We start from the raw sequence: 13,513 nt of genomic DNA on the forward strand, positions 1-13,513 counted from the left end.
CTCAAGTAAGAAAATGCCTTTGGGAGATGGGGTTTCTAGGCAAGTCTGTAGGGCACTTTCTTAATTAGTGATTGATGCAGGAGGGCCCAGCTCACTGTGGACAGCCCTGGGTGGGTGGTCCTGGATGGTATGAGAGAGCAGGTTGAGCAAGCCACTAAAGCACCCCCCCTCCGTGGCCTCTGCTTCAGTCCCTGCCTCCAGATCTCTGCCCTGCCTGAGTTCCTGCCCTGACTTGCCTTAGTCATAGAGTACTACCTGGAGGTGTATGATAAAATAAGACCTCTCTGCTCCAAGTTGCTCTGGGCCATGGTGCCTTATCCCAGCACTAGAAAGCCTAAGACAAACTTCCTTCCCGGGTGCCAAGGGAGCTGGTGCTGCTCCAGTTGAATTCAAAGCACCTCAAGGAAAGTGGCGTACAATCTTCAGAGAGAACAGGGCCACATCCTGAAGGGGAAGTAGGCAAGCAACCGAGAAAGAAGGAAAATAGGAAGTGTCATCTGCTTCCTCGTTTATGTTCCATGCTCAAAGCAGGGATCATGGCCCAGGACAGCATCCATCCCTCACGATCTCCAGTTGCACTGAGAAGGTGTATGGTGCAGACTGGGTAAATCCAGACGTGAGGCAGATGAACTCAGCTCCAAACTGACACTAACGACCTGAGGCCTGCCTTTCTGCACCCTGGCCTTCAGTTCTAGCACTGAGATGCTCCCTCCGGTTACGCTCCTTCTTCAATTTATTCAAATCCTTATACTCAGAAATGATCACAAATGATGGGCTTCATAAAATCCTTTAGATAAGAGACACACGATGTAGGACATGTCACAATCCCCTGCCACCATACTGCTGATGTGTTGGTTCAACCCTGTGAGTGTCATGAAATAGGAGAGGATCTCTGTGGAATGACTTTACAAAGCATCGACATGGATATATGAGAACTCACGGGGCTCGCTGGGGTTTTATATGTTGTGTGTATGTGTGCATGCATATATGTGTGAGTCCACCTAGTAAATTTTATGTTGCACATAGAATATTTTATGTTATACATAAAATAACAGGTATTGTATAATAAGGTATATTACCTTTACTGTAGGCTGTCCCTTTTCTTTAGAAAACTGAATTAGAGAAACTAAATTACTGGTGTGATTTGAGTAAAGGTAGACAACATTTAGCATACTTGCTTTCTAATTTTTGTAAGAAAAGATAAAATTCTATACCAATTAAATAAGATAAGTTCCTGCGCTTAAATAAGCATGACCAACAGATAACACACACTCGCTCTATTTGCTTTCCTGACTGTATCTTTGGGATCTTTGTACAGCACAGGGGAAAAAAAGCAGAGACAGCCTACAGAATGGGACAAAACAATGTTTCAAAACATTCATCTTGCAAAGGGTTGACATGCAGAACATCAATCTATAAATAATAAATGATATAAATAAATTTATATATTCTACAAATGTATTACATATAATTACATAAATTATATAAATATAGATTATATAAATAAATATGTAAAATGCAATTAACAAAATAATCTCCAAATAATCCAAATTTAAAATGGGGGGATATAAATGCATGTCTCCATCAGGGAAAGTGTCATGGTGAACACCTTCATCACATCTAGCCAACTGTATTAGCATCTGAGAAATGTAAGCCAAAGCTGTAGTCGAATAAGCCCTTGCCTCGGTGAGAATGGTTTTAATCTAAAAACAAAAGATGCTGTCAAGAAAGGCAACTCTAATTCTCTGCACTGTGAATGGAAACGTTAAACAGTAAATCCGTAATGGAGAACCAAATGGAGGATCCTCAAGAAACAAAAAGCATACTTGCTAAATGAGGCAGCTGCCCCACATGTGGATATTGGATGCAAAGGAAATTATACCAACAGCTTACTAAGACATTTGCATACTCATATTTTTGCTAAACAAGTTCCAATAACAACTAGAGAGATTGTCTTAGTAAGGGTTTCCATTGTCAAGAAGAGACCATTGCTATGACCAAGGCAACTCTCATAAAGAAAACCATTTAATTGGGGCTGTCTTACAGTTTCAGAAGCTCATTCTATTATCATCATGGCGTTAAGTATAGCAGCATACAGGCTAGAGACAGAGATGAGAGTTCTACATCTTGATTCACAGGTCACAGGAGACCGTGTCTCATACTGGGTGTAGCTGGAATAGTAACCACAAAGCCCCTACTGTGACACACTTCCTTCAGCAAAGTCACACCCACTCCCACAAGCCACACTTCCTAATAGTGCCACTCCCCATGGGCCAAGCATTCAAACACATAATTCTATGGGAACCATATCTATTCAAACCACCAAAGGGATCCACCTAAATGCCCAAAACTGGATAAACTGGTAAAATAGACTGGTAGATAAAGAAAATGGGATCTTCTGAAGCAAAATGTATGGAGCTGGGGGATGGTATATTAAGAAAAATAAACCAGAATCAGAAAGACCAAACATATGTTCTCTATCATATGGTTCAGATATTAACTTTTCCTGTGTGGTGTGTGTATGTGACACTAGTGTCTGGTGAATTTACTGCTTATTGTGTGTGTGCACACACATGTGTGTACACACAGATAAGGAGGGCAGAGGTCAGTACTGAGTGTCTTCCCTCAATTGTTCTTCATCATTATTTTTTGAGACAGGGTCTCACGCCGAACCTAAGTTTAACAATTCAGGCAGGATGCTCATGGTGGGTGGGCTTCCAGGATCCATCTTCCTCTGCAGTCAGCCTTCACCCAGACAATGATAGGGATGCCCAGTGAGTGAAACCATGGCCAGCAGCCTTGTGCGCTGAGTACCCAAATTCAGGTCTTCCCTACTTGCTCAGCATGTACTTTACCAACTGAGCTACCTGCCCAGCCCTGTGGTTAAGATTGTAAATAACACCCAATGATCGTGTCTTAACGGGTGGTCCTCAGCTGAGGTCATTGTCAGGAAATGGTAAAGAGAGGTAAGCTACAGTAGAGGGAGGTGGGAAAAAGAGGGTATGCATGGTGCTCTTGGTGAAGACTGGAAACGTGGCCCCTTCTCTCTTTCCCCTTCCCCTTCTCCTCTCCCAGCTCTCTTTCTACCATGCTCGCCCTAGCATGATGCTCAGCTTTGCCACTCTCCCAAAGCAACAGGACCGAGCACTCGTCGTCTGAATCCGCAGACCAAAATCATTCGTTCCTCCATCCACATTGCGGATATCAAATACTTGGTCACAGCTATGGAAAGCTGTGTATCTTGTGTGGTTGCTAAAATATGACAACTCTGTGGCAATGCACAGTGGTAACCTCCAGAGGATGGGATGGAGAGGAGTGAAATGAGAGTGTGGCAGTGTGGAAAGCAGAAGGCAGAAGAAAGTCTCAGTGTTCAGGGAAGAGTGGAATGGCTATGGTTCACACCAACTATTACATACTTTATAGATAATATTAAAGAGGACTTAACAGGCTCTGAACACACAGTGAAGATAAAATGTTTAAAGCATTAATTAACATGATTTGACCAGCACATATCATATATAACCACTGAAATGAACATAGTACTACATTCCTTTCAGCAATTCTTCTGTCAACAACTTTTTACACGTATATGGGTAGAAACACTAAGTACTATGATTTAATCATTGCACATAGTACCCAATGAAAATTTGTAATTGAATTACAATTCAGTAAAAATAGAAATGTGGGGAAAGAATCTATACTAGACATTCACCCTGGTTCTAAGTCCTAAGCAGCACAGAAACTTAGGTATGTATAAAAGAAGTGACTTGAGATTTGATGATACAAACTGTCAATGTTTCAAAAAGGACCAATGGAGGGATGTAGCATTAGTCTGGTTGTGAAGAAGTACCAGAATCCATTACTACATAGACTAGGGCAAAGGTGGATTCTGTCGATTCTTCACTGGGTGCCAAAGACAGGATTAGGGATGCCTTCTTGTCTCAACTAGCTCCCCTGTGATGTTGGGGTGTACATGTCCTTAACCGGCTGAGTTGTCATGAGGATAAACTCATTCTATACTAGGAAACACACTAAATGTGTCAACAAACAGGTGCTACTAGGATCACAATTTCTGTATTAGTTTTTTTTTTTAATCATTGCTCAAGATCATCATCATTATCATAACAACATAATCTCTATCAGAGCTGTGGAGCATAGACCTGGCCTGGAAGTTGAGTCTGTGCAAAGTAGGACAGCGCCCCCTGGAGGATAAGACAAAGACCCAGAACACCCATGTGTGCAGAGACTCCACAGCCATTCCCCATCAGATGTCACGATCTGCTTTGTTGACTCCCATTTGGACCATAAAGCGCCAGTTGGCCAGCACTTACATTTACATTACCCCCTCACACACCCCTCTGTGGGTAAAGTTCTCAGGCACCAAACCACCTTAAATTTAGGTAAATTTTATGGTAGATTTTCGAGTGCTGCCTCCTACCCTTGGTCACCAACACTTAGTATTTGAATAGAAGTTCCTGGGAACTTCAGAGTCCATATCCCCCACTTCTAGGTACCTCAGCTAGAGACGCCCTAATAGATTCCCTGGAGCCTCCCCTATCCCAGATCCATTGGATCCCCTTCCCCTGACTAGACTGCCTGGTTGGACCTCAGTGAGAAAGGATGCACCTAGGCCTATAGTGACTAGATGTCCCAAGATAGGGTGGTACTCAAGGGGAACTTCCGATTCTCTGAGGAGAAGGAGAGAAGGTAGTGGGAGAGGGACTTGTAAGAGTGAAACATGGAGGAGGGGGACTACAACTGAGATATTAAATGGACAAATTAATTAAGGGAAAAATAATCAATGGAAAAAAGTTTCTGCAGAAAAAACCTTGGGGATTCTGATATTGGCAATAGTATTTAGAGGTCCCTGTGATTGGGTTAGTGAGATGGCTCGGCAGGTAATGACACCTGGTGCCAAGACAAACACAACCTGAATTTAATCCTCAGGACCCACCTGGTAGAAGGAGAGAACCAACGCCCAGGAAGTTGTCCTCTGACTTCTACATGCTAACCATTAGACACACATGTGTGGCACACACGCCACATCAGTTAACTGCCACCCCACAGTGAGGATACAGAAGACCTCCTCCTAAAGAAAAGGAATTGAGGTGAATTTGCTTGAGCATTCCTCCTATTCCCTCTGCCTGTTTGCCCACCTCACTTCCTACAACCCCTTTCTTTATGATCCCCACATATGGTGAACTTTCAGTGTGTGCCGATTCAATAAACGCAGACTAAGAAGGCGAAGCCACCCAGAATCCCATTATGCAAGAGACAGGGGCCACAAGCTGTCACCACTGTTGCAAAATCAGATGCGGCCCCTATGATGCTCGAAGCAGCCCCAGCGAGAGTCCTAAGGGGTGCAGTGGGCTATGTGGCTTAAAAAAAAATAAGCTACCCCGAAGAAAAGGAAAGCAGCAGCAATAGAGGAAAACACACAAAGCCCCAGCTGCCCCAGACATGAATAGCCTGGCACAGCAATCTCTCCAGGACCCACTGAGAATACAGATCAGAGGGAAGCAGGATATCTGAGATGAGCGAGGGAGGGTCTCTGTAATGCTGACCTTAAACCATTCCCAACTCCCTCCCCTTTGATTTTCCCTGCCTCTCGCCCTTCCCAAATTAAAAGTTATGCAAGTACGTCTTAGGAGCCATTAGGAGAAAAAGGAACCAGTTCTGTGTGAAGACGGAGGGTCCCCAACGCTGGCCCTGCAGCTGGGCCAGCTACATTATGTTCATTATTCCTGGGCTCAGGAGTGGGGAAGAGAGTTCCTTCTGCAGCTGGCATCTTGTGAGCTACTCAGTGGCAAGAAGCAGAGAGGAAACACTAGACTTTGTTCTTGAAGATGACTCGGGGGAAGCAGGGGGAGGGAGGCTTGGGGATTTTTAAACAGAAATGTCAGAATTTCCAAGATGTAACCTTTAAAAAATAAACAAAGGGATATGACTTTGAAAACAAACATGGTATTGTCCTTGAAAAAAAAAAGACAGTTTTGGTATATTTGCAGTTAAAATTTAGGGGTATGAAGTCGGTATCACAGTTTGAGAATCCCACGTTGGAGGCTTTCTTCCTCGAAATAGAAGGGTCAGATAGAACAGAACTGCTCAGAGACTTGAAGCACTAATGACCCTGATCTCTGGCTCTAAGAGTGCCATTCATTATCCATGCCTTGAATCTCTACCATGTGTAAGGATGCAGAGTTCGCATGGTTCTTTGATGGTCTAATGGGGTGTTCTTCACTTTGGCTACAGATGAAACTCCCTTCGATTCAGCTAAAATTACAGGCGGCCACCCTTTGTCCTGCTGGCCACACATACTGACACCTACACAATGACCCTTGCAATCTCCTTACCGGAAATCTACTTCTTCCCAACTTCTTTTAAAAAAAATCAGTTATGAATATGTGTGTATGGTCATCACATGAGCGAGAGAAGTGCTGGATGCCAGGAGAGGGTTTCTGATCCCCTAGAGCATCCTTTACAAATCTTCCTCTTGTTGTGACCCTTTAATACAGTTCTTGTGGTGACCCTGACCCTAAATTACCTCCATTACTACTTCATGTCTGTAATTGGCTACCGGTATACATTATAATGTAAGCATTTGATATTCTACCCTTGTCAAAGGGTCACTGACCTCCAAAGGGGCAGTGACACACAGGTTGAGACCTCTGTCACAGAACTAGAGTTACAGGTGGTTGTGGATCACCTGAGAGTAGCATTAGAAACCTAGCTCTGGTCTTCGCAGAAAGCACTGTGTTCTCTTTAACCATTGAGCCAGCTCCCCAGCTCCCCAATATCCTTTTGGAAATAAATGAATGAATACAGCTTAAGAGCAGTACATGTAGATGGAAGGAAAGATAAATGCTGAACTCTATACACTTTCTAGAAAGAAAAAATGAAGGTTATACAATTTTATTCTCCTAGAAAATCCCCCATCTACCTACCTCCATTTCCCTCCTTCTTCCTCCTCCTCTCCCTCTCTCCTCTCTCTCTCTCTCTCTCTCTCTCTCTCTCTCTCTCTCTCACACACACACACACACACACACACACACACCCTTCATGTGTGAATGAGGCTATTATGACTTGTTTTGTTTTTAAGACAGGGCATCACTATGTGCCTCTGAGTGTCCTGAAACTCACAATGCAGACCAGGCTGGCACTGTAAAGTCATCGCCCACTACTTTTCATTCTGTAACTTTTTTAAAAAAAAAAAAAAACATTTTAAGCACAATCTGTGTGCTTCGTCAACTTAAGCTGTCCTCCTTACAATGGTCCCTACTTCATCTCGCTTCAGGACACCGCCATCTTCTCTAACAGTAACCGAGTTCAAAATGGCATAAGCACATCTGCTAAAAGGTGTACATGAGTTTTGATTTCCGGTAACTTGACAAATGCCATCAATATTTCCCTAGCACCTTGGCTCTTCACCAGAAAAGTTACACATGGCAGACCCAAGGCCACTCACACAGTCTCCCCATCCCAGTCAACCTTCCTCAGTCTTCTAAGCACACTGACCCATTTCTTTCCCTCCAAAGGGACAGCAAGCCCACACGGACATGAGAGACCCAGAATTCCTAGTTTTCTCAGTCTGAAGGCGCTTCCAAAAGGGCTTTACAAATTGGCTCTCACTGGCTAATGGATGAGTACATGCATTTTCTTCTCCCGTGACTCCAAACTAGCAGTTAAAATTCCACAAAGATGTTGTGGGTCTTGCCCACATTCTGCCCCAGAGCCTGTCAGACACTGAGTATGCAGTAACTATGTGTGGAATGAATGGGTGTGTGTGAGGGTTTGTGCAGATTACTGTCACCCCGGATGGCTGCAGGTTCCAACCTGACCACAGCTATGTAAGACCTGCTTCCCCAACAACAAATAAGGAGAGTGGTGGACCCAAGAAATGAAAACAAAGTCATAAGCAAATGTGCATTTGCTTACCCCTGATTATATATTCTCCACTCTAAACAAACTCCTGAAGGCAAATACACATAAAACATTTTCTTTGGTATCTCTAAATTTATTTCTACATTCACTAACACAACCAAAAAAAGAAAAACAAAAGGGATATGAGGGGGAAAAAATCCAAAAACTTACCAAAATTGAATATTTTGTCTCTAGTTTTTTTCTGTCAGTATTATAGTTGGCATGAATGAAAAAGGTACTTTGAGGGTTTGTTTCTTTCTTTTTTTGTTTTGGTTTTTTCTTTTGTTTTGGTTGGGTTTGATTTTGGTTTTTATAGATTCTGAGGCATAAATATTAATTAGTATAAGTTTTGAGGAAAGAAATAACCCACAAAGGGACTTGGAAGGTTCAAGTGTTGGAGAAGTATTTTGTTTTGCGCAGGGTTGGGAATTCTCGTTCTTTAAGACATGTTTTATTCAGATTGCAAATACAAAAGGAAGAACTACCATGAGAGATAAAACTCTCTGTAGTCAGGAAAGATGGCTTAAAACTCAAGAGCGCTCGCTGCTTCATGAGATCTATCAATGCTGTCCTCCGGATTCCATGAGCACCTGCATACACACACACACACACACACACACACACACACACACACACACACACACACTTGAAAAATAAATATTAAAATATTAAATTCCCTTTGAAACTCAAAGTTCCACATAGCCACTGAAAGAACAATAAGAATACTATTTTATTCGTGCATACCGAAATTTACATTGTTGGTGTATGTCCCCAAAATGATGAGAAATAATCTATTATTGAGGAAAAAAAATCAAGATGTGAGTTCAAACTAGCATCACTCCATAAGCGTGCTAGTCATGTGATATTTGCATTCTTAAAACATGAACACCACAGAACAAGACCCTCATGTCAGACATGCTTTTGTCTGGCCCATGAAGAGAAACGCTGTTGACCTCCTGCACCGTACCTTGCAGCCACTATGAGTCCTTGCCTTCATCAGCGGTGTGGTGGTGCACAGCTCAATGGCTTCCGGCTCATGGAAGATGACAGCTGGTATGGGCTCCTTTTTCAGTGTTAGGACATTCAACTTAGACTTCAGCATGGTCTGGAAGTGCTAAAGACAGAGAAAATAAACCAAGAGAGTTAAATCACTTGGACGTGCACCTTGATTCGACTGCACATCAAACCTAGTAGCAAATGCTTCATCTTGTGTGTTGTAGGGAGTGAGGTTGAGAGATACTATTCAATGGAGAGGGCAACGTCCTATGAAGACTGGACTAACATGACGCTGTGGGGAAGAGTCAGTCCCCAGCAGGGACATAAAAATACAAGTTCATGGGGGCATCATCTCATGCAAGACTTTATCATCTGAGAAGCCTTTCCAAGGTGTCATGGGTATATCCATGACAGAGATATGATCAGTATAGACTCACCATCACCAGGAACAATGTCAGGAAAGGACAAATGACAGGCTCAATGGTGGAAAGCCTCCCGAACTGGCTGTAGGACCCTGGGAAAATTTCTACGTAGTAGGCTATTCTTCATTGTCTCCAGCTAAAATTCTAGGGACATATCCTTTGCAATAGGGAGCCCAATGTAACAGTTTTAAAAACTGTTCTCAGTATGGTTCTGCCCAACCATTGCTATCTGTGTGTTCTGGTTCCCCTTCTGTTGCTGTGATAAAATGCTCTGACCTGAAGCGACTTGGGGAGGAGAAGGATTGTTTCAGCTTACACTTCCAGGTTAGAGTCTATCACTGAGGAAAGACAGAATAGGAACCCGAGATAGGAATCTGGAGGCAGTAACCATGGAGAGATGCTGCTGACTGGTTCACAGGCTTGTCTCAAGTTCAGCTACCTGGGAATGGTACGTCCCAGAGTAGGCAGGTCCTTCCACATCAATCATTAATCATGCATATTTTTCACAGAGATGGCCACAGGCCAATGTGGTTGAGGTAATTCTTCAGTTGGAGTTTCCTCTTCCCAAGTAACTTAAAACCCTTTCAAATTGCCCATAAAAACTAACCAGGACATTATACCACCCAGTCTGAGGTCTTATCCTCATTTAGAATATTTGTTTCCTTCACTCCAACAGCCCCCCTATATAAATCATCACCACACAGAAGCCAAAGGGTTCTTCTAAACTCCAGCTACGGTAAAGTATGCCATGCCTTTACTAAAACTAAAATGTGCCCAAACATTACTATCCTTATCTGTTCATAGAAAAATCCAAAGCCCTTAATTTACCTGTTGATGCTATTCATAATTCAGAGGCCTAACTGTCTCTCTGGTTCCATTTCTCAACCTCATGTTTCCGATCATGAATCCAGTCACAGTGGCTGCCTTAGTGTTTGAGACTGCACCAAAGACACATGTGACCTGGAACCTCTAGCCATGCTGCTTCTACCCAACATGCGTGGCAGGGTGACTCCCTTACTTTCACAAAAGCCTTTGTTGCCTATGCCTAGCTTCATGAGCATGCAACCTGTGCAATCACACAGAGTCCCGCGCTCAAGGAAGTCACACCCCCACGGGGCTTCTTGCTTGGTTTAGTATGATTGTTACAAAACTTTTAGTAACTGTCTCTTTGGATTTGTCATTTTCAAGTGATGGTGCATGGCACAGTCATTCAGGAGACAGTCACAGCATGGACCTCCTCAATCCTTGCTTTCCACTTGTATCAGTGATGCCCATGACTAAGAATTCTGATGGGACCAGATACCTAGAATTCATCAAGAGTCAAGGTGAGAGTAAGGTAAGAAGTTAAGCCTATGACTGAGGAATTGACAATACAGATAGCCCAAGAGGCCACCCTTAGGAGTCAGAATTTTCCTCAGATGCAAAGTCAGCTGTGTCCTAGAAACACAGCAATCCAGGAGGCCTCTCCTATGCTTCCCTTCATTGTATCAGGCAGCAACCCACAGGGAAATAAAAGCACAGGAAGAAAGAGAGGTGTGTCCACCACAGTTACTGCCTCCTACAATCATTCCCTGTTCGTTGCCCCGCCCAAGGTAAAGTGTAATGAGCACATATCTAGAAATAAAATTCAAATGGGCAGGCAGTGTCGTGCGGCACTTTCAGTCTTTGGACAGAAGCAAACCAGTCTCAACTAGAAAATGCCAACCATACAGGCTGTTACTCTACCCCAAAGTAACCGAAGGTGGACATAGCACCACCAAAGCTCATGCCAGTCACCCAAAGCTTCCTGGTTTTGTCTTCCCTTGGAGCAGTATTAAATAGTAAATAATAATAAGAAACCACACAGACGTTCCCAGAAAGAGATTCAAGAGCCAAGCAGAAGCTTTATGTGTTTTTCCTGGGCTCTGATTAGGAGACACTGAATTTGCATTTTGTACTGGAGCCTGCATATTATGTAGAGCGCTGTGCTCACACAGACTCAGCACTGTCTCTCCCCTCCCTGCACCCTCCCCACACCCTCCTCACACCCTCCCCACGCCCTCCCCACACCTTATCATCTCTACCGAGTCCTGTAGTTACTTTCTCTTGTGTCTTTCCCAAAAACATAAGAACCACAGATGTACAGGCTGCTTAAATTCATGAACTATCAGAGGGTCCTAAAATGCTGCCTCACTAACCGCAAAGATCTGAGGAACATTCTGGAAGGTTAAAAAAAAAATGAATGTGCCAAAAGAAAAATGCAAAGCACAAATTTAAAGCGATGATCTCTAAATCAAAGTTCAGAGGCTTATCTTCTTGCTACCTCACCTAAGCCTTCCTAGACATCCTATTATTTTGAATAATATACATATATAAGAATATTCATCCAAAAGTAAACTGCCATGGTCAGCTCTTTAACTGCACACAACTCATGTAAGGGTGCAGAGGTTTCAGCATTTACAGCAGGTCTAAGCCTGTATTTCAGGAGTCCTCAAATGACCACTCTGCTGAGCAAATATATGTGCCAACTTGTCTAGACCACAGCGCCCAGTAACTAAGCATAACATTCACCCGGGTGTTGCTGGGAGGGTGTTTTGTAGACAAGACTGAAAGTTTAAGGTAAGGGAGACTATCTTGATGATCTGATGGGGTCCAAACAACCTATTGAAAGACTCTTTAAGAGTTGAGCTTAGGCTTCCTGGTGAGGAAGAATACTTCTACTGTAGAAGAGCCCAAGTCTGGGAGTCCCGGCCCATCCTTCCTGGCAGTCTGCCTTCCAGTCTCAACCTCTGGCTTAACTAGCCAGCTCCCATGAGGGCAAACGCTATTTCTACGGTGCGGGATCTGTATATGCTACTATGTTTGAGACTTGATGGATATGGCCACATTTTAGGAAACCAAATGGCCAGCTCTAATATACTTTTAAATGGGGAAGAGGCTTGCCTTTCCATTTCCGAGTATGTCAGGCTGGGCATTGTCTAAAGAGCAGCATGTGGATCACTGAGCGAGAGAATGAAAACAGATTCTGTGAAACTAGGGAAGAAAGATGAGGAAGAGAAAGAAAAGAGAGACTCGGAAGATCGAGTGTCACGTGGGGGCTTGATGCTGCCAATCTCTGGTACAGAGAGACTTCGGGAGCTCCAAGACGCCACTGATCCAGACTGTCATAGTCTGACTCCTGACACACCCCGGACTCCTTTTCAGGTGGGCGAGGTAGTCACACTACCTAGAAGCTCTGAGGTTATCTTTCTGTCATTTCTGCCATTCTTGTAGGACCAAATCCCACAGCTATGGGCTTCGTCACAGCACACAGGTTATTAGAACTGGCCGTTGGTCCTCTTTGCTGACCTGAGATTAATTGGTGGAGGGAGTAAAAAAAATTTGAAAAAAAAAAACATTTTTTAAACGAAAGCCAAGGGCTGGAGAGATGGTTCAGTGATTTGCAGCCCTTACAAGTGCTCTATTGCTGATGTATAGCCTGCCATGTACTTGAGTTTCCTGAATCTAAGATGTCTAGAGATGCTGTTACGGTAAAATCTCAAGGCATTTCTGTAGAAACTGAACTGGAGAATTTTCACACAAACACACACACACACACACACACACACACACACACACACACACACACACACACACACAGGGGCTCAACCTTGCTACTCCTCCAGAGAACCCAAGTTCAGTTTCTAGCATGCACCATACACATCGTGGCTCACAAACACCTCTAACTCCAGCTCCAGTAATTGGAGGCCTCCACGGCACACATATGAGCACACACACATAAGTACCGTTTTTACTAGTTTAAGGTGAGAAAGAGAAAATTGGGGCCACATTCAAATTCCAGCTTCAGCATGCTATGTTGGGCAACCTCAGCCCCCTTGCTCTGCGCCAGCCAGTCCCAGGTCAGTCTGCCACTCACAGATAGATTCATGCCACACCCCCCTCCTAAGTAACTGTACTCCAGTGATGGTGAGGTCAGTACAACAGAAGAAGAAATACAATCATGACAAATAACAGGTCTGGGGGTGACCTCTTTAGAACGTAACTAAAACTCTATGATAATAAAATGAAACCAAGAAAATGATTCTTTATATAGAAATTCTTTCTCCTAATAGTCTTGTCTTCTTTGCCTCCTATGGAAAGATGAAGATAAGGGGTGGGGGGAGGAGGAATAAAATGTAGATACTTGACGAGCTATT

At 43.5% G+C, this 13,513-nt stretch overlaps 1 protein-coding gene across 1 annotated transcript in view; it reads right to left on the reverse strand.

The window, feature by feature from the left end:
- Positions 1 to 13,513, reverse strand: part of Pid1 (phosphotyrosine interaction domain containing 1) — a 225,533-nt gene that overhangs the window by 110,004 nt on the left and 102,016 nt on the right. The window contains exon 2 of the mRNA XM_032901486.1: positions 8,888 to 9,034. Within this exon, the coding sequence (XP_032757377.1) occupies positions 8,888 to 9,034 (147 nt within the window). The remainder of the gene's footprint in view (positions 1 to 8,887; positions 9,035 to 13,513) is intronic.

This window comes from Rattus rattus, chromosome 4 (assembly GCF_011064425.1).
Source record: "Rattus rattus isolate New Zealand chromosome 4, Rrattus_CSIRO_v1, whole genome shotgun sequence".
NCBI classification, from domain to species: Eukaryota; Metazoa; Chordata; class Mammalia; order Rodentia; family Muridae; genus Rattus; species Rattus rattus.